At 53.5% G+C, this 25,549-nt stretch overlaps 1 protein-coding gene across 1 annotated transcript in view; it reads right to left on the bottom strand.

Annotated features, from left to right (window-relative positions):
• Positions 1-2,796: 2,796 nt before the first annotated feature.
• Positions 2,797-25,549, bottom strand: part of NSMCE1 (NSE1 homolog, SMC5-SMC6 complex component) — a 35,335-nt gene continuing 12,582 nt past the window's right edge. Inside the window, exons 3-8 of the mRNA XM_052664304.1 lie at positions 12,014-12,135; positions 10,917-10,994; positions 9,571-9,717; positions 4,678-4,794; positions 3,458-3,578; positions 2,797-3,012 (exon numbers count right to left, since the gene is read on the bottom strand). Coding sequence (XP_052520264.1) covers positions 2,933-3,012; positions 3,458-3,578; positions 4,678-4,794; positions 9,571-9,717; positions 10,917-10,994; positions 12,014-12,135 — 665 coding nt within the window. The 3' untranslated portion in view covers positions 2,797-2,932. The remainder of the gene's footprint in view (positions 3,013-3,457; positions 3,579-4,677; positions 4,795-9,570; positions 9,718-10,916; positions 10,995-12,013; positions 12,136-25,549) is intronic.

The raw sequence follows: 25,549 nt of genomic DNA, 5'->3' as shown, positions 1-25,549 counted from the left end.
CAGTAGTTATTTACCTGATTTTTCATATGAAGAATTTATAGTAAATAACTCCGCTGAAGGTAGTGAGGCATAAAACAGGAGAGCCACCGTGTCCACAGGCTCACCACCCGTGAGGAGCGTGGCCGCCAGGCCGCAGACGAGCTGTTGCTCCAGAGCTGCCCATGGAGCCCTAACCCGTCCCCGGCTCCAGCTCCCATGGCGGCCCAGGCCTGCTCTGAGCCGCGGATGACGGACGAGGAGCGGGTCATCTGGGCTCTGGTTCTGAAGTTAGGGACTAGGGGAATGTTCTTTAGAACATACCACAGCCTGGCCGCCTGAGCAGATGTCCCTGGTCAGATGGGGCTGTCACAGTAGACATCTGAGTAGAAGCCTGACGGACCTGGAATCCGGAACTGACAGACTTGAGGAAGGTGCTCCCCACAGCAGGGGCAGGGGCCCTGAGGCAGGAACACCTTGGTGAGGAAGGGGCCCGCGCAGTGCTGGAGAGGGCGTGTGGGGTCAGCAGGGCCTGGATGGTCCCAGGACAGGAGGGACAAGGTCTGCTGGAGCTGCCCTGTGATAACAGAAGGGGGAGGCTCCAGAGCAGATGAGCAGTGAGTGTCCCTGGTCCAGTGACACCTGGGGTGACACGGTCAGGGTACCAGTGGGAGCGCTGGGCAGTGGAGGACAGGCTGTGCTGGGGGACAGGTGGAGGAGTCACAGGGGCCCTGAGGGCCTGCCAACTGGGGGTTTGGGCACCCAGGAAGTTCACACTGGTGGCCACACAGGGGAGAGGGCAGCAGGGCGGCACCCAGCAGCAGGTGCTCAGAGCCTCCTCTGCACCGGCCGGGTGCGACCCTGCCTCCTCGACCGCCCAGCCTCCTGCTCGGACAGGCAGCAGGCCGCAGGGTGCTGCTCTGCTCCGGGCCCCCGGCCTCCTGCCCCCTTGCCTGGAACAGCACTGTGGAGGACCCCCTCTCCCCAGGGGTGCAGCCTTGAGGAGTGCAGCAGCTGGGGATACCTGCATCTTGAGGGCACAGCAGAGGATGGACGGAATAGTGGGAGCTGCTGTTTGGTCCCCACTGTGGCTAGGGAAGGGGTCTTACCAGCCAGAACCCCCGAGTCCAAGACTGTCTTTTCTGGAGCAGCTCTCCTGACTTGCTGTGCTTTCAGCGACCTTCCTCAGAGCCTTGTGAGAAATCCCTTTTCTGGGTAAGCTGATGGGGGTGGTTTCTGTGGCGTGCCTGGCACACACACCCACCCCCACTAGTCAGGGCTCCTACAGGGCTTCACGAAGGCTTGCATTTGCCCTCAGAAGGCTGGGCCAAGGTCCAGCCTGGCTCACACGGGCTCCAGCTGAACACCTTTCACCGCCTGGGAAGCGGGCCTCAGGGCCCAGGCTGGACCTGGGTCACACTCCACACCCGTCGACAAAGGTGAATCGGGCATAATGTCCCTCCCTGCACGGGTGGAGGACACCCCACTCTTTCAGCGCCCACTGCTCATTCCCTCTCTGCCCATAACATCATATTCAATTTGCTGAAACGACTTCTTCCTCACTCAGCCATGTGGCTCAGGAGGGGCTCCTTCCTGTGGCTGAGAGGAGACCCAGGTCACCAGTGCCCCCTGGACTCTCCCACCTCACTTCCACAAGTATGCAGACTGGATGCTTGCTGAGATGAGGGAGCCACTAAATGAGACCTGCCCTCTTCCTCTGGACGGTGGGGACTGGGTGCGCGGGTCCTGGAAGTATGGTGGCCATTTTGCTACCATGAAGAAAGAGGCTGATTTGCTGAGACCGTGTTTTAGCCCCAGCACGAGGCCAACACATAACAACAGGGTGGGACAGCGATGCAGACGCGTGGGCGCCCTGGGCCCACTGCATCAAACCTCTTGAAGGGCCCCCTAGCCTTCTGTGCTGAGGCCAATCTGAGTTGGGTTTTGTATCATGACTGAAGGGGTCCTGATTGATACTGGGCTGGAAGGGAGGGGAGTCAGGGAATTAAAGTAGTGTGGCAAGTGATGGTCGAGAATGTACGGGGAGGTGGGGGACCAGGCATGGAGGTGGTGACCACCTCGCCAAGATCTAAAGGGTGAACAGGTGGTGTTGGCAAGGGCAGGACATGCGGGGAGAGAGCAGGCAGGCGGAGGGACCATGGGTGCAGGCTGCAGGGTGAGGAGCAGGAAAGTTCATCCAGGAACAGAGAAATGCCACGCCCTGGAAAGTGGGAGGGGGGACAGTGAAACGCACAGGGCCCCTGCGTGGCGTCAGCCTCAGGGCAACGGGGGCCATGGGAGGGTGACCCTGAGGGAGAATCTGGAAGCAGTGCGGAGGGGAGGGGAGCTGGGCCAGCCTGGGTGGTGGCCGTGGGGCTGAGGGCCATCTGGCAGGTGGGCTGCACAGGATTTGGTGGTAGGCGTGATGCAGGAGGCCCAGGGGAAGGCGGCACCCAGGCCAACTTCCTGGGTCAGGCCTGGGGCAGCTGCAGGCGAGGCAGAGCGCCCAGAGATGACACACAGCCACAGCCCCTCCTGCAGCCTCGTGCCGTGCAGGCCGGTGCACCTCGGGCCAGGGAGAGTGTGGGGCGTGGGGCGGGCCCAAGGCCAAGGCTCCCACACATCCAGCAAGTCGGGCCGGCCAGTGTGAGTAGGACCAGTGACCAGAGCTAGGGACTAAAAGCAACGCTGCCCTGAGCAAGTGGCCTCGGGCCATGCTGGGCAGGAGGCGCTCGGCCAGCCTCAGCCCAGACCCGAGCCCAGGCCCCCAGCTCTCAGTGAGCGCCAAGAGAGGGCCCCGCCACCAGATGAGGCCGCAGAAGCTGCTGAGCAAGTTTATTCCAAACCTGTTAACAAGCAAACGTAAAAGGTAAAAAGGTAATCCACGTGAACCGTGAAACTGATGCCTCTCTTCCAAATGGGGCAGGCAGTCACTCCCCCAAAGGCGGCGGCCTGGCTAGTGCTGCCGGGACCGCAAGGACCTTTTGTTCGATCTGGACATACCGGTCTCCCTCTCCTTCTCGGGGTCGAAGACTTCTGCACAGAAAAGCCAGAAGGCACTGTGAGTGGCGGGGCTGGTGGGCGCCCCCAGCCATAAGCCTGTGCCGAGGACTCTGTCCCACGGAACAGTTCACCCCCCAGGGAGGCAGGATGAGCCCGTCTGGGGATGCGCTTTCACCTCCCCTCCAGAGACAGCTGCAGGGGAGCGCGTCTACTATACCAGACCCTCTCGCGTCTCAGGGTTTCTGCTGGGTTCCAGAGCACCTTGTGGAACAAACGCCAGCAAGCAGGCCGGCCTCCAATGACCACAGAAGGTACTTCAGTACACGGGGCCCGGGGCCCGCACACACATGGAGCCCTTGTTGGGGTGCCCTGTCCGCCCCTCGCCCCGGTGCCCCCTCAATGCTGGGCACGCACACTCTGGCATACACACAGCCCTGCCACAGGCCAGGAGGAAAGCAAGTGGCTGGGGGACACAGACCTGGCACCTCGTGGGGCCAGTAGTCGTTACAGTGGGGACAGTGTGGCTCCGAGTTGGCTTGGAAGTACTTAGCCACACAAGGTAAGTGCATCCTGATTCCACACGTCTCGCAGCTTTGACCCTGAAATGAGAAAGTGATGGCTTGAGAACACATCTCTGTGTTCATAACCCTTCAGCGGACTGCAAGGAAGGCATCCCACTGGCTTGGTAATTTTGTCTTCCAGGCCCCAAACGGACAATGAGAACAACTCTGAGTCTTCAGTGCAGTGGGCTTTAGTAAAGCAGCTGACAAGTGAGTGCGAAGGGAAGAAGCTCAAGGCCCCAGAGGCCAGAGCAGGGCAGAGTGGGTGGCGGCCAGGCCCGTGGAGCAGCAAGGCCGCCCCCAAGCCTGGACTCTGAGCACAAGTGGGCCCTGGAGGGGGCATGAAGACGACCACGGCTTTCAGAAGGCACTTCAGCAACGTGGGGCAGAGCTTTAAACAGCCGTGTGCACACTCTGTTCTAGAAATTCCACTCTTGGGATTCCAACCCAAGAAACATAACCACTAGGTGCCCAAGGATGGATGTGCCAAGAGGCCCAGCCCAGTGCAACTGATAAATGCAAAAAGAGAATGAAAAAGGAGGAAACACAGGGGCTTCCCTGGGGCTCCTGTGCCTTCCAGCACAGGGGGTGCAGGCGCGATCCCTGGTCAGGGAGCTGACGTCCTACCTGCCTCACTGCCAAAAAACCGAACCATAAAAAAACAGAAGCAACGCTGTGACAAATTCAATGAAGGCCTTAAAAAAGGCATCAAAAAAATCTAAAGCAAAAAGGCAAAAGCAGAATCATCCAGCACTGGTCCAGCTGCTCTGCTCTGAAGCTGTACAATGTACCCAGAGGCCAACAGACAACAGGAATCTGTGGCTGAGACAGAAAGATGGTTGCCATGTTGCTGCCACGGTAATAGGAGACACAGACTTCTGAGAGGACGCGTTGTAGCCCTGGGGCGACAGTGGGGGTCCTGGGCAAAGGCACACAGTAGGGCGGGGGCCAAAAATAAAAAGAGCCTGGGACAGAGCAGAAGGACCAGGGAGAAGCAGGCCTTCGTGCACTTGTCGTCAGATGCTTCTGAGGAGATGCCCGTGGTCAGAGGCCTGGGCCCTGAGTGAGTCCTGGGCCCTGAGTGAGTCCTGGGCCCTGAGTGAGCCCTGCAGAGTGCGCCCCACCCTGCCCCGGGCACCTGGATGAGCAGGCTGCGGCAGATGTTGCAGACCTTCACGGCATCAGGGTACGTCTCCCGGATGTACTGATCCATCTCCAGGATGGCCCGGCCATGCAGGGTGAACTCCCCTTCCTTCTGTGGGGACACAAGGTGGGGGCATCTTTTATGAACTGGCACACCCAGCCTGCTTCCCGCCCAGGAGGTACCTCTGTTCCCACGGCCCAAGGCCAGGAAAGGGGCAAAGGTCCGCACACCCCTTGCCCCGCAGGCGTTCACACCGACCCCTTGTACAGCCTAAAGTGGGGAAAACTTAGGTGAGACCTAAAAGAAAAGCAAGGCGAGGACCACTGCCCCACATTTCCTTAGCACCATCCTCGTGCCTTCACAGACAGGAATCCTGGAGCTGCCCCAGCACTCCTGGATGAGGACAGAGGCCGGGAAAGGGAGCCGTGACCCCACGGAGTGAACCCCACAGCCGAGCCAGGCTCTTACTCCTTCCTCTCCCTCCCGCAGTGCCTCCCGCCCCAACCCCAGGGAGCAGCACCGCAATGCCTCTCAGCACCACTGCCTGGAGCCTCTGCCTGGACCATCCAAGATCACTTCCGCCCACACCACTTCACAGATGATGCCGGAGGTGGTCCAGGGAGGCCCCAAACCAAGTGGCATGGGGTGTGGTAAGGCCTTCTGGTTCCCATATACAGACAGTCCACACGCTGTGTAACCCCAAACCATGGGAAAGCCAGAAATATGGAAAAACTTGGCTGACCCTACGGCCAACTCACAAGGAAGAGGCAGGATGGAGACCTGACTGGAGACAAGTGTCACAGAAGCTCATGGATGTTTATGCATCCAAGTCAACTAAGGAACTGGGATGGAACTTCTTGAGCATGTGTTGTAGCCCTGAGGCTACAGTGGGGGTCCTGGGCAAAGGCACACAGCAGGGTGGGGGGGCAAGCCTTGCAGGGGCCGCCCCCGGAGCCTGCGGCGCTGGGTTGGTTCAATGCTCCTGCACCCGCTTCTCCACCTCACATCACACAAGAGGGGCTGCTGCTCCCACCCCACACCCCATCCCCATGACTCCTGCCTCCATCCAGTGTGTGCAGTGCCACCCGGCCAGGGAAGCACATTGATCCTGGGCCTCCAGTATCGGGCAGGTGACCACCCAGGAGAAGATGAGGATGGACAAAGAGTTAGAGAGCCACAGCTCTGACCGTGGGGAGCAGGGCAAGCAGGCAGGACAGAGCCCAAGGACTCCCGCAATGGAGGGAGGCCCAGCACAAGGCAGCGGTGCCCTGCACCGCAGAGTCGGGCCAGTCAGGAAGGGGACAGGAGCTCTGTGCCCCGTGGTGCTGGGCATGAGAGGGCGGGGCCCAAGGCCGTCCTGGGCCCTGTGGCCGCTTCCTTCTCAAAAGCCCCAAGTCCACAACGAGGCCGTCTCCACGGCCTCCACCCTGATCTACCCTCCCCCTGCTCGCCCCTCTGGGACCCTCTTTGGAGACCTGACCTCTGTGAGGCCCAGCCCCTGAGGCGCCACCATTCTTGGGCTGAAGAACCGAACCCCTGTCTGCCCACCTCCAGGCTCACCTTGTGCCCCTCCCCAGAGCACCCGGCCCCTCTCAGCTCCCTGAGCCCACCCCGCCCGCTCGGGTGCAGGCCACTCCCTCTGCCCTGGACTGTCCCCACCCCAACCAGCTGCCTCCTCCCCAGCCTGCAGCGGGGGGCCACTTCCTCCGCTGAGGGCAGGTCCCCTGTGAGCGCTGCTTCCTCTCTGTCTGCGACTCTACTTCAGCGAGAGTGGGCTGACCTCCAGCTCTCTCCCCAGACTGTGAGCCAGGCCTGGTTTTGCTCACCCTGTGTCCCCAGCACCTGACGCATGGCCCAGCACTAGGCCGTGTCATGATAAACATCTAAGGGAAGAGTATATAACAGCCCTCGCATCGATCCCAAGGAGGAATGCCAAGGCTGGAGTGAACAAGTTCAAGTTCAGAGTCAGGCTTGAGTCACGTTTACTGAACGCCTACTAGCTGCCTAAAAGTGCCCCATGCTCATCACTCACGATGGCGCTCAGTCCTCTGTCACTAGGAGGGGCGGACTGCCCTTGATCTCCAAGGAAGATCCAACCCCAAGTGACCTCCGAGGCCTGACAACCATCCTGAGCTGGGGCCCTGTGCTGGGGACTGGTCCCTAGGCCGTGCGGACGTGCAGCTGCCAGCAGATGCCCAGGTTCCGAGCATCCACACTTCTCTGAGGCAGCCTCTGTCTCAAAGCCTCACCCACTGATCCCGACCACCCCCACCCCAGGGCCCCCGAGGGGCTGCACAGCTGCCTCAGCAGCTCTGTGCCAAGGCAGAGCCTTGCACAGGGCAGGGCTCTCCCAGTACTTGGCTGGGGGGGAAAGGGGTCCCATCATAACGAATACAGTGCTTCTGAGGAAAGCCCCATTTCTGAGAGGCCAAGGGGGAGACTCAGACACGGTCCCTCCCGTCAAGGTGCTGCTCCAGGAAGGCTGGTCAGAGCACCGGCCAGCACTCACCCTGTGGCCCCTCAGCTGGTCCTTCAGAGTGACTCAGAACACACGGCCACGGCCGTGCTGATCAGCCTGGGGAGCACTCCTCCCGCAGGACCGACACCGGCCAGCCAGCACGGTCCTCGTCTTCCAGATGGGAACCGGGCTCAGAGGCGAGAAGCCACCTCCAGAGGGAGCGGCCAGGCCAGAGGAGGACCCTGGGGTATCTCACCACCACGCCCTGCCCCTCCCCGGTCTGTTCCTTCATCCACTTGAGGCCCAAGGGATCAGTCAGCAAGGAGGGCTCCCTCAAGACTCGCGGGGCTTTGGAGCCAGGCCTCAGGAAGGCAGCACCAGCACCTCCAGTTCCCCGAGGAGGAGGCAGAGAGGACGGGAGCTGGGGCCCAAGCCAAGTCCAGCAGACGCCCAGAGGCGTTCTTTGCTCGTCGTCCCCGCTCCGGGCAGCAAAGCGCCAGTCCTGATCAAGTCGGGCACCCAGCCCTGCATCGTGATGTGACAGCATCTAAGTACGCTGGACCCGCACGGCCACCCATGGGCCCAAAGCTGGGCACAGAGGCTGTGCCAGGGCGGCAGAGGGTGAGCCCCGGGGAGACGACAGGTATTCATGCCAACGTGGACTGTATGAGCGCTGGTACCTTCTAATCTACGAGGAGTTCTTGTATCATCTGGGGGGTAAGTGTGAGATACACTCTGTTCCTCTGGAACTTCAACTACCTGCCCAGCCGCCGTTCAGTAAGCAGCGCCTCCAGGAGTGATGAGGTACAAAGATGAGGTCACAGTCCCCGCCCTTAGAAAGCTTGGCCCGAGGACAGAGTGCAGCCAGTTATGACCCCTGAGGTGTCCGAGAACATTCCGTATTGCCAAATCCACCCGAGAGAGGAATAAAAACTATGACGAAGCAATTGATAGGGGCCTGCAGTCACGCTCGCTGGAGCCTGGACACGGCTCGGCCACTTGCCGGGTGGGGGACTTCATCCAGATCAGGGAGCTGCAGTGGGGTCAGCTACAGAACAGAGTGAAGGGCTCCCCGCGGTCGTAGGGGCTGAGCACCCGAGTACACGATGTGCAGACGTGCCCAGAGGCGCTGACCCCACTAGCGGCTCCCACTACTCCTGCCCTCACCACTGTGGCCTCTCCAGACAATTCCTCCCATCCAGAAAGCACCGCAGGAACTGGATGTTTCTGGTCAGACTGCCAGGGCAGCCCACCCCAAGATCAACAACTCAGAGCACGGCTGCCACAACGCCAGAGCTGAGCTCTCCCCAAAAAGGAAGTGAGAGTCATGTCACCACAGCAGCGGCCTCCAGCCACAGGTCTGACCACCAAGTGAGGAAGTTGAGGGCCCCTCTGAGCAGTCCTGCCCAGACACAGCCCAGAGGGGCAGGAGCAGGACGCGCAAGGCAGCACGGAGCCTGTCTGGCTCGGGTTTCTTGGAAACAGTGGTGCATTTGTGGAAAAAGAACTGAAACGTCTGACTGTTCCAGCCAACAGAAATAAGACACAGGGCATCAAGAAACTCAAACCTTTCACAGATTGCTACAGCTCCTCTCCAAAAGCTTGTCAACACGTCCTCTTTGCTCTTTGAGGGCCACGACCTAAGTGAAAGAATCCCAACAGCACTGGCCTTGGAGTACATGACAGTGATAATCACGATGGGGACAGTGACTCCTGTGGGTGCCCAGCACCGGGGCCTGACTCCCACCCCTCATCCTGCTCCTCACTCACCTGGAGGTGGAGCTATTCCTCCTCTCACAGACGAGGAACGCGGGGGCACCTGCGGCAGAATCTGGCAGCAGCCCCATGCTCCTGCCGACCGCACTACACCACCTGCCTGGGGACCAGAGTCCGGGGCCCGCATAGCTGCCTGAGACCCTGGCTCTGCTACTTCCAGTTGGGGCTCCCACCCAGGTCACTGGAGTAAACAGGGTTCTCCTCGCAGGGTCACTGTGGGCCTCAACGCAGACAGCAGGGGCTCCTGACCTCCAGGATCTAAAGCCTGACAATCTGAATGTGGAGCTGACGTAATAATAATACCAAACAAATGCGCAATGGGCTTCCCCAGGGCTTAGATGGTAAAGAATCCACCTGCAGTGCAGGAGACCCGGGTTCGATCCCTGGGTGGGGACGATCCCCCGGAGAAGGGAATGTAACGCAATGCAATGCGCTTGAATCATCCCCAAACCATCCCCCCTCCTCAGTCTGTGGAAAAACTGACTTCCACAAAATCAGTCCCTGGTGCCAAAGAGGTTGGGAAATGCTGAGATAAAGGAACCTGAACAGGCTCAGCACAACAGAGACCCATTAAATACAATATGATTTTGGAGGAAACAGTGAGATTCACGGTAAAAAGTGAGCCAAGCTGGAAAACCTGCAGCGAGAAATACCTCAATCAGCCACTTGTTTTGTACGAACTTCTGCAGCACGTGCTCAGCTTCCTTCTTCCTCATCTTCTTGCCTTTAAGCTGATCAACCAGGTTCAAAATATTTGTGGAAGACGCAAAGCCAGTGTCTGAGTCAATAATCAGCTCCAACTGGAAGAGACAGGAGCCATGTCCATCTATTAGGCTGGGGAGAACAACTCTTAGGCCATAATGCCGATTCTGGCGGGGCGCAGTGAGACCACTCATAGCACAGGCAGAACTGAGGGGCTCTTCAGGAAAACAGCTTAACAATATGCATCAAAAGCCACAGATATGTTTTGACCCAAGTCGCTCCTGTAACACCATTCCAAATGAAGGACCTTAATGCCCCCTGAATCAGGAAGGATCACTTCACCTCCCTGAAGATGGAGAAGATGAGGAATGAATGAATAAGGAAATGGGGCAGCACCCCTTCTACACAGAGATGGGCAGGCTGGAACCGGGAAGGGAAGGCACCAGGGTGGCCCAGCGAGAGAACACACCTGGGAGCCACAGGGCTGCTGTGGACTGGGGCTGGGAGAAGCTTGCTGGAGGCTGCCTTAAAACTTCTGCCCACAGCAGAGCAGAGGAACCAAGAAGATGGGCTTCTTGTGTGTGCACACATGCACACACACACAGCCATGTATTTACTGTCTTAGAATCTGATTCTCAATCCTGGCTGCTAATCAGCCCCAGAGGCGGCTTAGGAAGGAATGATTCTAGGACTCAGACCTCAGAGACCTGGACTCGACAGACCTGGAGGGAGGCCATTATGTCTGCATTACTTTTACCTCCTCAGTTACTGCGGGGCACCCAGGGCTGAGAACCAGTGTCCTAACCAGGTGCTCACCCAGGTGAGTGGCAAGGTGGCTGAGTGAACGGCTCTGAAGCCGGGCAGGCAGAGCAGCGCCCCTCAAATGATTGGGTAGGCGGATCACTGGGCACCTTCTCAGAATTCAGGCTCGGATTCAGCAGTCTGGGTGGAGACTAGGGTTCAGCCTTTCTGGCAAGGTCCCTGGGGACGCTGTTGAACCCTGGGACTCGAGCAGCAACACCCGCTCACCTGCATCCCACACCCAGGAGGTCCACTGTTATTCAACCAGTTGGAGTCAAACCCAGAGCAGCTCTTCTTTCCCAGGTGGCCGTGGCAACCTCCCCAGCAATTACCTGGCAGCTATGAATTCTGAGAGGGGCACTCGGTGACATGCCCCTGCAAGGGCTTTCTCAGGCAGCAGGGGGACCCAGTAAGGTTGAAGTTTCCATTTCTGATGAAATATGGAAGTTTTCTGTAAGAAGCCTGGCTGATGGGCAATGGGAGTTGCTGTACTTACAGCCTTTCTAAAGAGATCCAGCTCATTCTCGGCAAAATCTGATGCCATTTTGGAAATTGAAGTCGTTGCAAGATTCACCTAAAAAATAAGTTAGCGTGAGAATCAGGCTGTGCCCTTCACTTGTCACAGTTAATTCACCTGCAGGCTCTTCCTTCCTCCCCTCTCCCTCCCCACCTCACCAGTCCTGGAGCACTTTGTGTCCAGGCACTGTGGGCCACGGGGATAAATTCAGAACCAGTCTTACAAGCTTAAATCTTTAGCTCAGTCAATATGTCTAATTTTCAGAGATTTCAGAACTCCCAAGGTTGTGCGATAGCTTCCAAACTCAGAAGAATTCGGGAAACTTGTCTGCATGCTAGCAGGGCTTCAAATGCACAAGGCATTGAGAACTCTGGCAGTAAATAATACTGATTTACCAACTTAACCCAACATTTCCACAACCCTTTCTTCCAAGCAACAGGGTTTGGGAAACTCTGGGCTAGAGCCCCATTCTGTGTGGGCCTGGCGGTAGGAGCCTGGTCTCTGAAGGCCTAAAGCAGTTCCCTACCCAAAGATGGGGGCTTGTATTTCACATCCTTCCCTAGCCAGGAGGGAAAAAAAAAAAAATCTGAACACAGCAGGAGGGCCCAACAAGGTCTCAATCCTTAGTGACCTCACATGTTTCTTTCTTTCCAAAGCTTCTATGTCTTGTTCTAAATGAAAAGGCATTTTTATCCCTTTATCCCTAATATTCCATTCATCTAGGGTGACTTGCAGATGCCTGCCAACAACCAAAATAAAACCTAAGGCATGCTGCCCAGTCTCAGGGTGGAAGGGGCATTCCATGTGGGGCAACAAAGCAAGTGCTGCGTTGAGAGCCAGGCCCAGGTTCTATTACCCCCAACCCTGATGGCCGCAGAGGACACTACAGACCAGGGGGCCGGCAGCGAGCATGGAGAGACGGGACTGGGTCAGGGAGGTGGCCAGGCCTGGTGTCTTTCGCCCTCCAAGCCCCTGGTGAGGTGGGTGCGCCTTCATCCACACCCCAGGAAGGAGGGCAGAGGCTGTCTCCACTGCAGTTCCCCAGACACCCACCAGGGGGCTCTGTCTGCTCTCACCAGCGCGTAAATGGGTCTCCCGTCATCCTCAGTGACACCTTTCTTTATCTCTATGTACAAGGATTCCAAGACACTGTTAATGTTGTTGATGAAGTCCTCCAGCTTCTCTATGGTAGCATTACCTGGAAAAAAAGAGGAGAAAGAAGAAAGACGGAGGGTGCTGCATCAAAAGTGTAGCTTGTTTCAATCTGCCATCAACTCGAACACGAAGCAGCAAAGCCACAACTGGGCGAAGGCCCCGGCCCTGCCGGGTGAGTGCCGATGCCTGCGGCTTCTTCCTTCCTGGAGCATTCAAACAGACAGCGCTGTGAGGCGGAAAGCCCGCCGAGGTCTTCCTGTCTCGGGTGGCAGCCCCGGCCTCCTCACCCCCTCAACCCCACCCCTAGTTCCCCGCTGCCTGGTCACCGTCCCCACCCAGCACCACGGTGCAGTGGGCATCACAACCCGACTCCTCCACAGAGCCTCTGTCCCGCCTCACGCAGGGATCACGTCCACCTCTATCCCTCCTCCTTTCAGTCAACACGTAAGCCCGGACTGAACACTGACACACAGGCCCTGTGTAATGGCCCGGGGCTGCAACAGTGAAGAACAACCCCATGGCAGGAACAGCTGCTCACATCGAGCACTCATCCCGGGGAAGGCCCTGATTTGAGCACTTTTCACACAGTTATGAACCCATCCTGCCTGCAGAGGGGGGCAGACTTGCCCAGGGTTCACTGGGAGCCCCTGACCTGAGTGCCAGCCGCCTCCTGCTGCCCCTGATGGCAGGAGGTGCTGCCCAGAGATGTACAAGGAAGCCAGCACCCTTCTCCAGGGTCATCAGTCCACCAGCCTGGGACAGAGCCCGTGGAGCACTGCAGGGGCGGGGAGGATGGACAGCAGACTGGCGGGGGAAGGAAGGACAGCCGGGAGGGCTGCGGAGGCTGCAGTGGAAAGTGGGAGCCAGATGGCCCAGGGCCCCGTGGGCCGGAGGGTACAGAGGTGTGTGCCCGTCCTCCTGGGGGCCACGGGAGCCTTTCAGATCTGGGAGCACAGGAGGGACATGGTCTGGAATCACCCTGCTGAACTGAGAGACATTTCTTTTGTTTTTGTTTTTTTTTGGTCTCATCTCACTGCATGCGGGATCTCAGTTCCCTAACCAGGGATCAAACCTGTGCCCTTGGCAACAGAAGCGCAGGGTTTTAATCATTGGACCACCAGGGAAGTCCCTGTGAGACTTTTAAACCCAGAGCATGTATTACTGTTTTCACTTACTAAAATAACAAATTTAAAAAAATTTGTGCCTTAGAAAAATAACTACTCTAAGGGGGAAAAAAAAAGCAGTAAAACAGACAATATAACATTTATGAATAAAGCAATAATAAAACAAACAAAACAAAACGCTGCAGGCAAAAAGGGCAGGAAGGTTATCTACCACACTGATGACCAAGGCCACTGCTAGGAAGGGAACTAAGGTGAGCCGGGGGTCATCCCAGGGCACTTGATATCTGGCTTCTTACAGAGAGAGGTATGTGTAAGCTCTTTGAATTGCTAAATACTACAAAAGTCTAGAAAAACAAAAGGTCACTCTGGTGGCAGTGGAGGTCATGGCCAATGTAAGCGCAGCAGCTGTGTCACAAGCACAGCTGAGGAGGCCCGGGAGGCCCGGACAGAAATACCAAGATGCACATCACAGCGGGGTCTAACCTTCCTTGGTTTAAGTTGCTTAAGTTAAAAAAAAATAACTGAAGAAAAAAATCATATTAATAAACATGGTACATGGACGTGGCAAAATTGTAACAGTAGTGTGATGATGTGGCCACAGATGCTATAAAACTGTGATCAGAGGAGTGAGACACGCTCACATTTCCTGCCTCTGTGCCTCTGAGCAAGAGCCCTCCTTCTCACTAGTTACGAAAGCCAACTCACAGGACACTTTTTTCCAAAAGCTGCTCTGGTGCTCTCCTCCTCTCCCACACCATGCAGAGCACCTCCACCGTGGACTCCTCCACCCAGAAAAACTCGGCCGTGGGGAGAGGAGGCCCAGGCACCAAGACCCACCTTCTGCTGATGGACAGGAGCTACCCCATCTACCCCAAGTGACACAGCGGCAAGTCCCACCTCCTCTGAAAGTGAGAATTCACTTTTTCCACTGAAAAGGCCTCTCCTGGGTGCCATTCAGAAAAATGTACTCTGGGGGCGGATCAAAAGCCTTCTGCTGCCTCGGACTTTCCAGAAAGCCTGTCTGCAGAGATGAGCTAATAGCCGCCCTGCACTTCCCTTCGCCCACCGCCTCTGGTTCGTTGTCCAGCCTCACTTTTCAGAAACATGAATGTTTTCAAAATATTTTCATCTAAGGGGAAAAAAAAACCCACTTCCTATCGCTGTCCTTCTTGCAGCAGCCCATCCCCTGCTCAGGGGCTCCTGTGCGCTCCACTCACCCCGCCCTCCGTGAGTGTGAGCGTCCGTCAGGGCTCGGCCACAGTCCTCACCTCGGCTGACCTGCACGTGGTTCCCACAGACGAGCTGTGCCATGTCATTACCTGGGAATAAGCTTTCCTCCTGTTCAGCAGCACCCCCTCCCCAACTGGACTTCTTGGGGGCAACCAAGGCAGCTGGAGGGCCAGCCCAGGCCCGCCCTGCCCCTCTGGGGCCCCCAAGGCCCGCCTCTCCCTTCCTCTGATCCCTGAAAGCCACATGGTGGCCTCAGAGCCAGCCTTCCCTTCACCCTCTCTCCTCCACCGCCCCCGCTCCACCTCTCAGGCATCCCAGAACCGCCCCTCGCTGCCCTGCCCACTAGACAAGGGTCCTGGGCTCTGCCTTGTCCTCCCAGAGTCCTCAAGCACATCCTCCCCTCTCATACTTTGTTCCAGGCACCAGAGCTGGCTGCCCTACTCCTGGAGTTCTTCTGTCATATGTGTGACTTTTGGGGGGAGAAGAGACCCCACAACCAGAGAACCGGAGGGCAGGAAGCTGGGGCGGGGGGGGGGGGGGTGGGGGGGGTCAGGTCCCAGGTCAGCCAGCAGTGGACCCAGGACCCGTGTGCAGCCTATCAAACACCCTCTCAGTCTGAGTGAGAGGGGCTGTGACCGTGAGGTGCTGCTGCGCTTCCCATGCCTGGTAACCGTGGGCTCCCTGTGCCCGTTCCCCAGCCTGGCCACGAGCCCTCTACCAGTCCTGCGTGCTCCCTTCCCAACAGCTTCCCACACGTTTCTTTCTAAGGTAGCCAGAATTGGGAACTCTTGCTTGCTACCAAGATCCCTGACGTGCCCATTAACGGTCAAGGTAACACAGATCGGCGCTTCCCAAAATCAAGCCTTCAAAGCAGCTACTTTTCACTGCTCTGGCCCCTCTCCCTGGAGCCCACAGTAGAGAAGCTACAGCTGGCAAGTCTGGGCTACATGAGTGTCTAATGATCCATCTGGCCCCGGTATCCCGTGAGCCCAGGGTCATGATACCGGGCATGAGACACCGAGCGTATCACGTGATTCTGAAGCAACTATTTCTAGTCTTGGTTCTACCATTTCCAGGGATTTTAGCAAACTAACAAATAACATGGCTGTTCCCTTCAGATTCCGAATCAACTAAGGAAAAACGACAGGCTTATGTATCAGTGTATCAGGTTTCTGTGGGTAGCCCTGGCTCAGAGGCTGGGTCCCTCCACACTAATGACCGGCAGTCAGCAAGTGGGATGCCCATGCTCGGCAGCATGGCTGGACCAAGCAAGGGTCTGTAGCTCCCCGGCGCCCCTGTGCTCTCTCCCTGTATGCACAGCGTGTGTGCCCACACCTTGTGGGCTGTGGTGAAGTCCTCCTGTTGGGTTGGGAACAACAGGCCTGTAAATGCAGGGCTCATTTCATCACTGCAAGAACACTAAGTCCGTAAGGTGAGTTGCTATCATCAGCTTTACATACCAGAGTTAAAGCACTTGCCCCGAGCTCCTCCAAGTGGAAATGAAGCCCAAGTCAAGCATGGGCTCGAAGAAGAGCCCTTGGGGCCTCTGGGGAGCAGAGCAAGCGTCCCCTGGGAACATTCCCTACCCCAGACCCCACCAAAGTCACATCTAATTCCTCTAGAACTTGCCCTTAGAGTCACAAAGAGAGATGCGGCCAATACAGAAAGAGAGTGAGTGTGCAGGCAGGCCCTGGGAAGGACGTCAGAGGGCCATGCCCAAAGGATACACGCTGAGCCGGGCCCGGCCAACATCTCATCCATCTGCCAAGAGAGGAGGTCCAGACCCTTCGGCCAGGTCACAACTACGGGAGGAACTAAACTAGAGGACTCAGAACAAAACAGAATTGCTCCTTCTGTAGCAGGAAGTGCCTCCCCGTAGGGGCAATTAAAAAACGGGACTCAGGGCAATGGACAGGCTGGGGCAGCAGAGAACCAACGGGACGCTTCTCTGAGGAGTAGGGGCTGGTTCAGTTCCTTTTGAGAGACTTTTTTCTGGCCATCACTGCATACATTATCTCTTTTTCTTTAAAAACAAATTTTAATTTACCCAACAGACTTCTTATTCATCAGTCTCTGCTCCCAGAAGCCTACGGGAGCCCAGGGTTCACTGCATGCTTGGGCAGCAGGAAGTCTGCTGCCCTAACTTCTGAGCAACAAATAGTTTTGTTCCAAACTAGACGCCACGGATAGGACATTTTTAGGCAGAGGAAATACTATTTTAGGCAAAGGAAATAACAGCAAAAAATAAGACCCCAGGGGACTGAACCACGCATGGGCCAACTTGCCCCATGGGAACCCTCTCATCTGGTGGGGCGAGCTGGGTGGTCCTCCTGAGTGCCGCACTGAGGACAGGGCCGCCCAGGCCCGGGCCAGACATGGGCGCTGGGACACAGCGGGCCGGGGAGCAGACCCCGGGGCTGGGCAGGGCCAGCAGGCAGGCACACTGGGCCGCAGAGATGTGCGAGGGGTCATGTCCCGGCCTGGGGCTTTCGTATTAACTGCCTGGGGAAGATGGTCCTCTTGACCAACAGTGCAATGGGTGAGTGGGAAGACGAGAGCTGACAATGTCACTTCCGTGGAGCAACTAGTGAACAGTGCTGGGAAGAGCTGGCACGAAAGGTGGACAGCCTTTCATGGGGCAGAGAGACTAGACAAGAGTTCTCTCCATCCGTAAAGCACCTGCAAGTTTCATTCCCTCAGGATCTCATAAAAGGCCCCCACAAACGACTGCCAAGAGGATACAGTAGAGTCTGTTTTCCAAAAGAGAATACCAAGGGTCAGAGAGGTTAAGGACTTAACCAAGATCACAGGGCAGGTGACAAAGTCTGGACCAGAAACATGTGGCCTTCAGCCTGGCACAGCGACCAAAGGACTTGAGCATTCATTTTTTAAAAAAAGGAAAAAATTCTTACTCAAATATGCAATGAGGTCTGAGAACTACGTCAAAATGATACAGGGGTGAGCAATTAGGAGCACAGATAAAATAAGATTAGTCATGAATTGTTTTAACCGGGTGATGAGTACATGAGGCTGCATTGTATTATTCTCTCTCCTTATCTCTCTTTTTCCATAATAAAAGGTTTAAAAAATATTTCAATGCTCAACAATACACCCTGGTGCCATTAACCCTCTGGAGTCTGAAACAAGGGAAAAATGACAGTGTCCTGTGACAACAGAGATTAGCTCAGGGCTCTGATGGTGCAGAGGGAACAGGCTTTTAATAATGGGCTCTTTTAAAAAAATCTATTGGTGAGAGATTTGTCTCCAGGTATAGACATCATTTTTTTTTTCTTTCCCCAAAATCAAGAGGTCATTTCGGTTAGGAAGTCTACTCTTGGGCCTAAACGACAGGGCATAAACCTTACCTGATAGCCCTCAGCACAGTTCCAGCATCTCGGCCACAGGCATTAAGTGCCATAAAACCCATGAGAACATTGCTGGAGTGGCGACAGGGACAGACGCCCACTGTCCCTATGAGTGCAGGAAGCCTACTCGTCAGCCATTCCCCTGGCCGAGGCCTACTGTTCAGCACTTCTGGCAACAAAGCAACAGGACTCCCATCATGATGGTGCTGAGATGGGGCAAAGTCCAGATTACACGGTGAGTCATCCCAGGAAACCCAACCACTTTCAGCAGAACTTCACTGCGGATGCTCTTCATGTGCATCTCATTTTCATCTCGCCCTCTGAAAACAAGCGGTCCACCCATCACTGAGATGCGTGGCAGCCCCCACCCGCAACCATCCAAGCAGTCAAGGAGCTGATGAAGGCTCTGCAGGGCTGGGCTGCCACCCCGGCTGGACCAAGCAGCTCAGCTGCGTCCCCGAGCTTCTCCCTCAAGCTCATCTGAGCAGAGCTGTGGAGACTGACAAGCCAGATGTCCACGCAGACCAGGCGGGAAGCTAGCAGTGGGCACAGAGGGTGAAGTGGACAGCAAGCGTCCCGTTGAGAGAGGCAGGGCTCTTCTGCTCCAGGCATGTGCCCAATTTTTAGATTTTTATTAGATAAATTGTTTTTTCTCATGTGAGAAAAGTTTTTAAAAAACCAGTTTTTAAAAATTAGAATTACTATAGGGTAAAAACTACACTTGCAAACTAGATCCCAATGACAGCACCAGTTTTCAAAATGTAGTTTGGGCTGGAACCCTGCCATAAAGACAGAGGGAGACTGCAGAGGCCACGGTGTCCCAGGTCCACCAGAGAAGCAACTGTGGTTTCTCAGGGGAAACAACTCAAAGGAATTGACTGTGTCACACACATTCATCTGATAGACTGAACGGACAACGGACAATAACCATGTATAAAAACAGGGCACTGATCCACAATTGGCACCAACCAGCCCAGGAAACCAACCTATCACCCACAGGAAGCCACCAGTAACCTCTGTAGAATGACCAAATCTTGATTAATAACTGACAGCTTCCCTGATTTCTGCTTTGGGCCCAACCAGAGAAAGTCAGGAATGTTCCCCCAAACCCATCACAGGCTGTCCTGCCTCTAGTTAGCCCGCCTCCAGCTTCCCGAGCCGCAGCCTCCAATTGGGCCCGCCGAGGCCTTCCCTCTCCCCCACCATGGAGCTTCCCCACCCCTCTGCCTGCCATCAGATCTCCAAAACACAAGTGCCTTGAGAGAGCAAGCTCTGAGTAAACAGCCGTCGCCTGTTCTCACCTGGGTGGTCTTTGCTTATGCCCACACCTCATACACATGGGAATTGGCTCAGCGGCCCATTCCCAGCAGGGCTTAAGAAGGGGCTGAAAGGCGTGCAAGCCTGCGGTGCTGTCAGAAGAGGACTGACCACTTCCATCCTGCTCACTGTAGCCCTCCTCTGAGTCCCCACCGCCTAGCCCCGTCCTCCATGTGCAGCTGGGGTGAGACCAGATCCCAGCACTACCACCACCCACCTGGAAGCCACCCATGACTCCCACCACTCCCGGCCACACTCCCGTGTGCCTGCTCGCTCTCCACTCGGCTGTGCTAGCCTTCCCCTGGCACTCACACCCCCCTCGGCACCTGCACTCGTCATCTCCTTCTACGAGGAAATGATGACCACACTGTCTGGATTTTCTAAGAAAACCCCTGTATCAGAAAATAAGCTTATAGAGGGCTTCCCTGGTGGCTCAGTGGTAAACAATCTGCCTGCCAATGCAGGAGACACGAGTTCCATCCCTAGTCCAGGGAGATCCCACATGCCACAGACTAGCCAAGCCCATGCACTGCAACTACTGAGCCTGCGCTCTACCGCCCAGGAACCGAGAACTACTGAGCCCACGTGTCACCACCACTGAAGGCCACGTGCCCTAGAGTCCATGCTCTGCAACAAGAGAGACTAACGCAGTGAGAGGCCTGTGCACGGCAACCAAGAGCAGCCCCGCCCGCCACAACTAGTGAAAGCCCGTGCAGCAGTAAGGACCCAGCGCAGCCAAAAATAAATAATTTTAGGAAAAAAAAGAAAGAAACTGAGCTTACGAATTTCTATTGCAATTCCATCGCACTAAGGACCAAAGTCACGGACCTTCTGGGGCTCACTTCCCCACCCCCAGCCCCGGGATCTGAGAGTGGACGCTATGGGGAAGAACGTGCAGGAAGGAAGGGGCCGCAAGGAGCAGGAAGTACTCTGAGCCAGGCACGTCGCCTAAGCTCCCTGTGTGACCCTCACAACTTTTCCATGAAGTAAATCAGATTTCCTTTACAAAACAGAAAGCAAAGACAGAAAGTGAAAAAAACAAAAAACCAAAAAACTTTTCCGAGTCCCCGATTTGAACTTGCGTCTTCAAGAAAAGGCTTCCTTGTTCCTGCCAGTGGCGTGTGTGGTGATCCTGCTGAAGAACTGACTCTCCGTCCTCCCACACACCCACAAGTCTGCCCTTCATGGGGGGATGCAATGCAAAACACATTCCGAACCTAACGAGGCCCACGCTTAGGAGAGCGTGGAGCACACAGAGGTCCCAGCTCAGCAGATCCACGCTGGCCTGGGAGGGACCGTGCCCACCCTGCCCCCACCTCACCCCACAGACTTGGACACAGTGAGTCTTTCAAGAGCCAGAGATGTGAAAGCCACAGCATTCATTCCCTCCTGGCTGTAGAACTTCCAGAACCCAAACGCTCCAGCCTGAGCACACATCACAGCTACCTGCTGTGAAATTCCATATGTTCGAAAATTCATCAAGTCCCGCTGGAGATGTTACTTTTCATGCTAATTTTATGCCACTTTTCAGTTATAGGCACACGCGTAATCCCCCCTGATTAACTGGAAAGGCAAGCCGGCTGACATCAGTAAGGTTATTATCACAGCAAAAGGAGGGGAATGTGCAATGAGATCATTAAAAGCAGGAGGAAAACTTATTTGGAGCCAGCATCTGATCATCGCTGAGTCCTCTGTGGAAAGAGAAGGTGCATTTAAATGTGACTGCAGACACAGGAGGGAACACTCAGCGGAAAGGTGGGCAGCATCACTGCCTCGCCACTAACACAGGCCACGCACCACGAGCCGGAGCCCTGAGTGCAGAAATGGCCGTGTAAACCCACATGAGAAAACAAAGCTAGGAGGAGAGGTTTGACAAACACAGAAAATATCCATCACTCCCAACGTTCCTCTGACAGTGTCCCCTAACCTATTTTTGGTACATGCATTTCAGTTCACTAGTTTTTTGCCTGAACATCCTACTGCTTATTCTACTCACTGAAATAATGTGTCAATTTTTTAATCTAAGATTTTAGACATTCTACCTAATTTGTCCTTTCGACAAACTGTATATGACAACTAAATGTAACATGTGACACTGGGGTGGCTCCTTTGCTAAAAAAGACAATGTTGGGACAACTCGAGAAACTCCAATGGGATCTACGGACCAGATGATAGTGATGATCAATGTTAATGTCTGGGTTTTAATGGTCGTCCTGTGGTTATGTAGAATGTCTTTGCTAGAAGGAAACACATGCTAAAGAATGTAGGGACAACAGAATTTCAAACTGGTAACCTACTCTCAGATGATTCAGGGTAGGGGAAGTTCTTACAACTCTCCTGTGAGTTTGGAACTACTTCAAAATAAAAAACGAATTTAAAAAGCAAGGCTAGGAGCTTCAGGCAAGGCAGGCCCTCTGTGAATCTGGCACTAATGTGGAAGGCAGCATGCGGCAGTGGAGGGGGAAGCCCAGAGCCACTGTGTGAGAAGAGGCCGCACAGCAATTCACACTCCAGGGGTTTCTACTTCCTGCTCTGTAAGACAAGGAGGCTGCACCCAATGATTCCCTAAAACCCAACACGTTCAACCACACAAAACCAGAAAGACCAGCCCCCAAAGTTTAACAAGGCAAGTAACTTTGAGAGACTTGTTACCATGAAACTGTGGACCTGGCAACATTTTGCTTCTGCCCTTAAAGCCACATGATCAATGACACACATTTCATCCAAGAGTCAGGTTCAGGTTCAGGGCCCCCTCAATCCCCCAAGGGGGGCAACACCATTCCCTGACAACATCATCAGGAAGAAATACCTACTTCCCAAGGGCTCCTGGGAAAATTCAGGTTTCCATGCCTGTTTTGTTTTTCAGAAACTGAACACCAACTGTCTTGGGAGTCATTTTGAGAAGGGGGCCTCTCCAGGTAAGTAGCAAGAATACTTCTCCTGAATGCTGCATCTATTTTCATTGAGTCCCACACTGGTGACACAGGGCCTTATGAGACCGAGAGAATGAGCTGCATTGTGGAAACCTGCTGACTTCCCTACACGGCACTGACAGGCCACAGATCACATGCCATGTGTTCCATTCATACAGCTCTGGGGTTGAGTGACGTCATCAAGGTTACACAGCTACCAAGGAGCAAAGCTGGTTTAAACGCAGAATTTTTTTTAAACAGCTTTGTTCAGATATAATTCACCTGCAATTTTAAAGGGCACAATTTAGTAAGTTATGATACATGTTACACCCTTGAAACCACGACAATCAAGATACTAAGCATATCCATCACCACTGGAAAGTCTCCTCGTGTCTGTGTGCAGTCCCTCTCCCACTCCTCACTACCCTCCCCTGTGCCATATCCCCAGGAGACCGCTGAACTCCTTTCTCTCACTACAGCTAAGTATGCGCTGTCCAGAACTGTGTATATATGGATTCATACAATATATACTCTCCTTTGCTTGGCTTCCCCACTGGGCATGACCATGTTGAGATTCATTCATAATGTAGCACATAGCAATGGTTGGTCCCTTTTTAATGCTAAGTAGCACCCACCATCAGATGGATAACACCACAGCCCATCTACCAGTTCACCTGTCGATGGGACAATTAGTTTTTTTCATTTTGGGGCCATTACAAGTAAACCTACGCTGAAGACTTAGGCATGAGCCTTTGTGTGGACACATATCTTCATTTCTCGAGCCTAAAAACAAATACATGAGAGAGAAATAGCTGTCATGAAACTGCCGCACTATTTTTCAAGATGGCTATAGCATCTGGAAGTGAGTGCTCCAGCTCTTCCACTGTCTTGCCAGCACGCGATACACAGTCTTGTAAACCACATATATTCTGATAGGCATTTGGTGGTCCCTCACTGTGGTCTTAGTTTGCATTTCCCTAAGGTCTAATGAAAGGATAAGCATCTTTTCATGTGCTCGTCTGCCATCCACAGAACTTCTTTGGTGAAGTGTCTGTTCAAGTCTTTTGTCCCTTTTTTAATTGGGTTGTATGTTTTCTAATTGTTGAGTTTTGAGAGTCCTCTATATATTCTGGATACAAACCTTTTATCAGATATGTGATATGCAAATATTTTCTCTCGGTATTTGGCTTGTCTTTTCATTCTCTAAGCAGTAAGTATATTTCAAAGAGCAGAATTTTAAAATTTTGAAGTGCAATCAACAATTCGTTCTCTTATGGATCATATCCAAGAAATCTTTGCCTAATCCAAGGTCATGAAGGTTTCTTCCTTTATTTTCTTCTAGAAGTGTGATAGTTTTAGGTTTTATGTTTAGGTATGTGATTCATCTTAGCATTTATATACGCTGCAAAGTTGGCTCAGGTTCACTTTTTTTAATATGGATATCTAATTATTTCAGCATTGTTTTTTGAAAAGACTATTTTCCCTGAGTTGCCTTTGCATGTCTGTCAAAAATCAGCTGTCTCCTTTCTATTCCACTGACCTGTAGATCTTTCCTTATGCCAATACCACACTGTCTAGTTATATAATGTCTTAAAATCAGGTCATCTTAATTGACCTAATTAACCTAATTAATCAGATAATCAATCGGCATTAATCCTCTAAGTTTGATTGTCTTTTTCAAAACAGTTTTTGCTCTTTCTGGTTCTTTGGATTTCCATGTGAACTTTGGAATCAGCTTTTCAATTTCTACAAAACAACAAAAAAAAGAGACCCTGCTGGAATTCTGATAGGGACAGAGTGAAGGGGAAAGTAGGTAATTAAACAGTTAATCCCGCTCAGGGACTGTAGGGCTTCCCTGGTGGCTCAGACAGTACAGAGTCCGCCTGCAATGTGGGAGACCTGGGTTCCATCCAGGTAAGATCTCCTGGAGAAGGGAACAGCTACCACCCACTCCAGTATTACTGCCTCGAGAATTCGATGGACAGAGGAGCCTGGTAGGCTACAGTCTACCAGGCTAGATTCGGACATGACTGAGTGACTTTCACTTTTCAGGGGACTGTAAGTAAAGCAAAGAGTATGGGAGACCCCCGAAAGTTAACGATCACTCAAGAAAGCAGGTTTGCTTAACCACAAAACCAAGAAGGCTTGCTTAGCAACAAAACCATGGAGCAGGAGCATGAGACACACCCTACAGCAATGAGACTACAACAGTGGGGGCGCGAGACCCGCATCCTGCCCAGTGAGCTAATGACTCCTAAGCACCCCTCTGCTTGCACCAAAAATAAAAGTCTAAGAAAAAAGTGACAGTATACTAAAACCTGAAATGACTTACAATTTTTAGCATATGTTACTACCTTTTTGCTCATTTCCACTGTGCCATGACAAGTCCCAGCTTGACCATGTAGCAACAAGAAAAACTCCCCTGCCCAACCTGGAGGAGCTGATAAGGGAAGCATGATATCTACTCAAGAATGAGGAAGAAGGTGGTCTTTCAACTCCTTCCCACTTCTCCTGTGATTATAAAACTGTAGCCCACTAAGTTCTTGGCACATGCCACCCTCTTGCTGGCCTATCTGTAAGCCTCACAAGCATCCTATTCTCATAAATCACTTCTTACCTATCACTTTGCCTCTCACTGGATTCTTTCTGTGCTGCGACATCAAGGATCAGAGTTCCCTGAAGCCCCCTGAAATGCCACCAAATCGTTTCAATCTGAGTGATATTGAGTTGAATTTATTAACACATATCATTTTGAGGAAAACTGGTATCTTAGCAATACTGAGTTTTCCAGCCCATGAACATGGTGTGTCTCTCCATTTATTTAGCTCTTTTTAAATTTTTCTCAGCACTATTCTGGAATTTCCAGTTTACAGGGCTCCTTACAAACTTTTGTCAGATTTATTCCTAAGTATTTCATAGTTTGATGCTATATAAATTTGGTGCTTTAAAAAATTTTTTCAGTTTCTGATGATTCACTGCTAACACATAAAAAATGCAAATGATTTTTTGTATACTGATCTTGCAACCTGCAACTTTACTAGAGCCACTTATCAGTTCTGGTAGCTTTTTCAAAGACTCCATCTGATTTTGTAATACACAGATGAGCACGTCTGTGAATAAACAATTTTACTTCTTCCTTTCCAATGTGGATGCCTTTATTTTATTTTTCCTTGCCTGAGTGCACTGGCTAGAACCTCTAGTACAATGATGAACAGAAATGATGAGAACAGACATTCCTGTCTTGCTCCTGAAATCAAGGGGAAAATATTCAGTCTCTTACAATTAAGTATATTAGCTGTAGTTTTACATAGATCCCCTTTATTGAGTTAAGGAAGTTCCCTTCCTTTCCTATTTATTTGTTGAGGGTTTTTTTTTTAAATCAGAATAGACTTTAGATTTTTCAACTCTGTGCAGACAGTTGTTGATTCCTCTCTCCTGCTCTAAGCCCTGAGATCCTGTTTATCTTGCTTACACCCTGCTCAGGAGGATCTCATTGGTTTTCTGTAAGA

Source organism: Budorcas taxicolor, chromosome 2 (genome assembly GCF_023091745.1).
Source record: "Budorcas taxicolor isolate Tak-1 chromosome 2, Takin1.1, whole genome shotgun sequence".
Classification (NCBI taxonomy): domain Eukaryota; kingdom Metazoa; phylum Chordata; class Mammalia; order Artiodactyla; family Bovidae; genus Budorcas; species Budorcas taxicolor.
The sequence above is the reverse complement of the archived record's forward strand: the minus strand, read 5'-3'. Positions and strand labels throughout refer to the sequence as shown.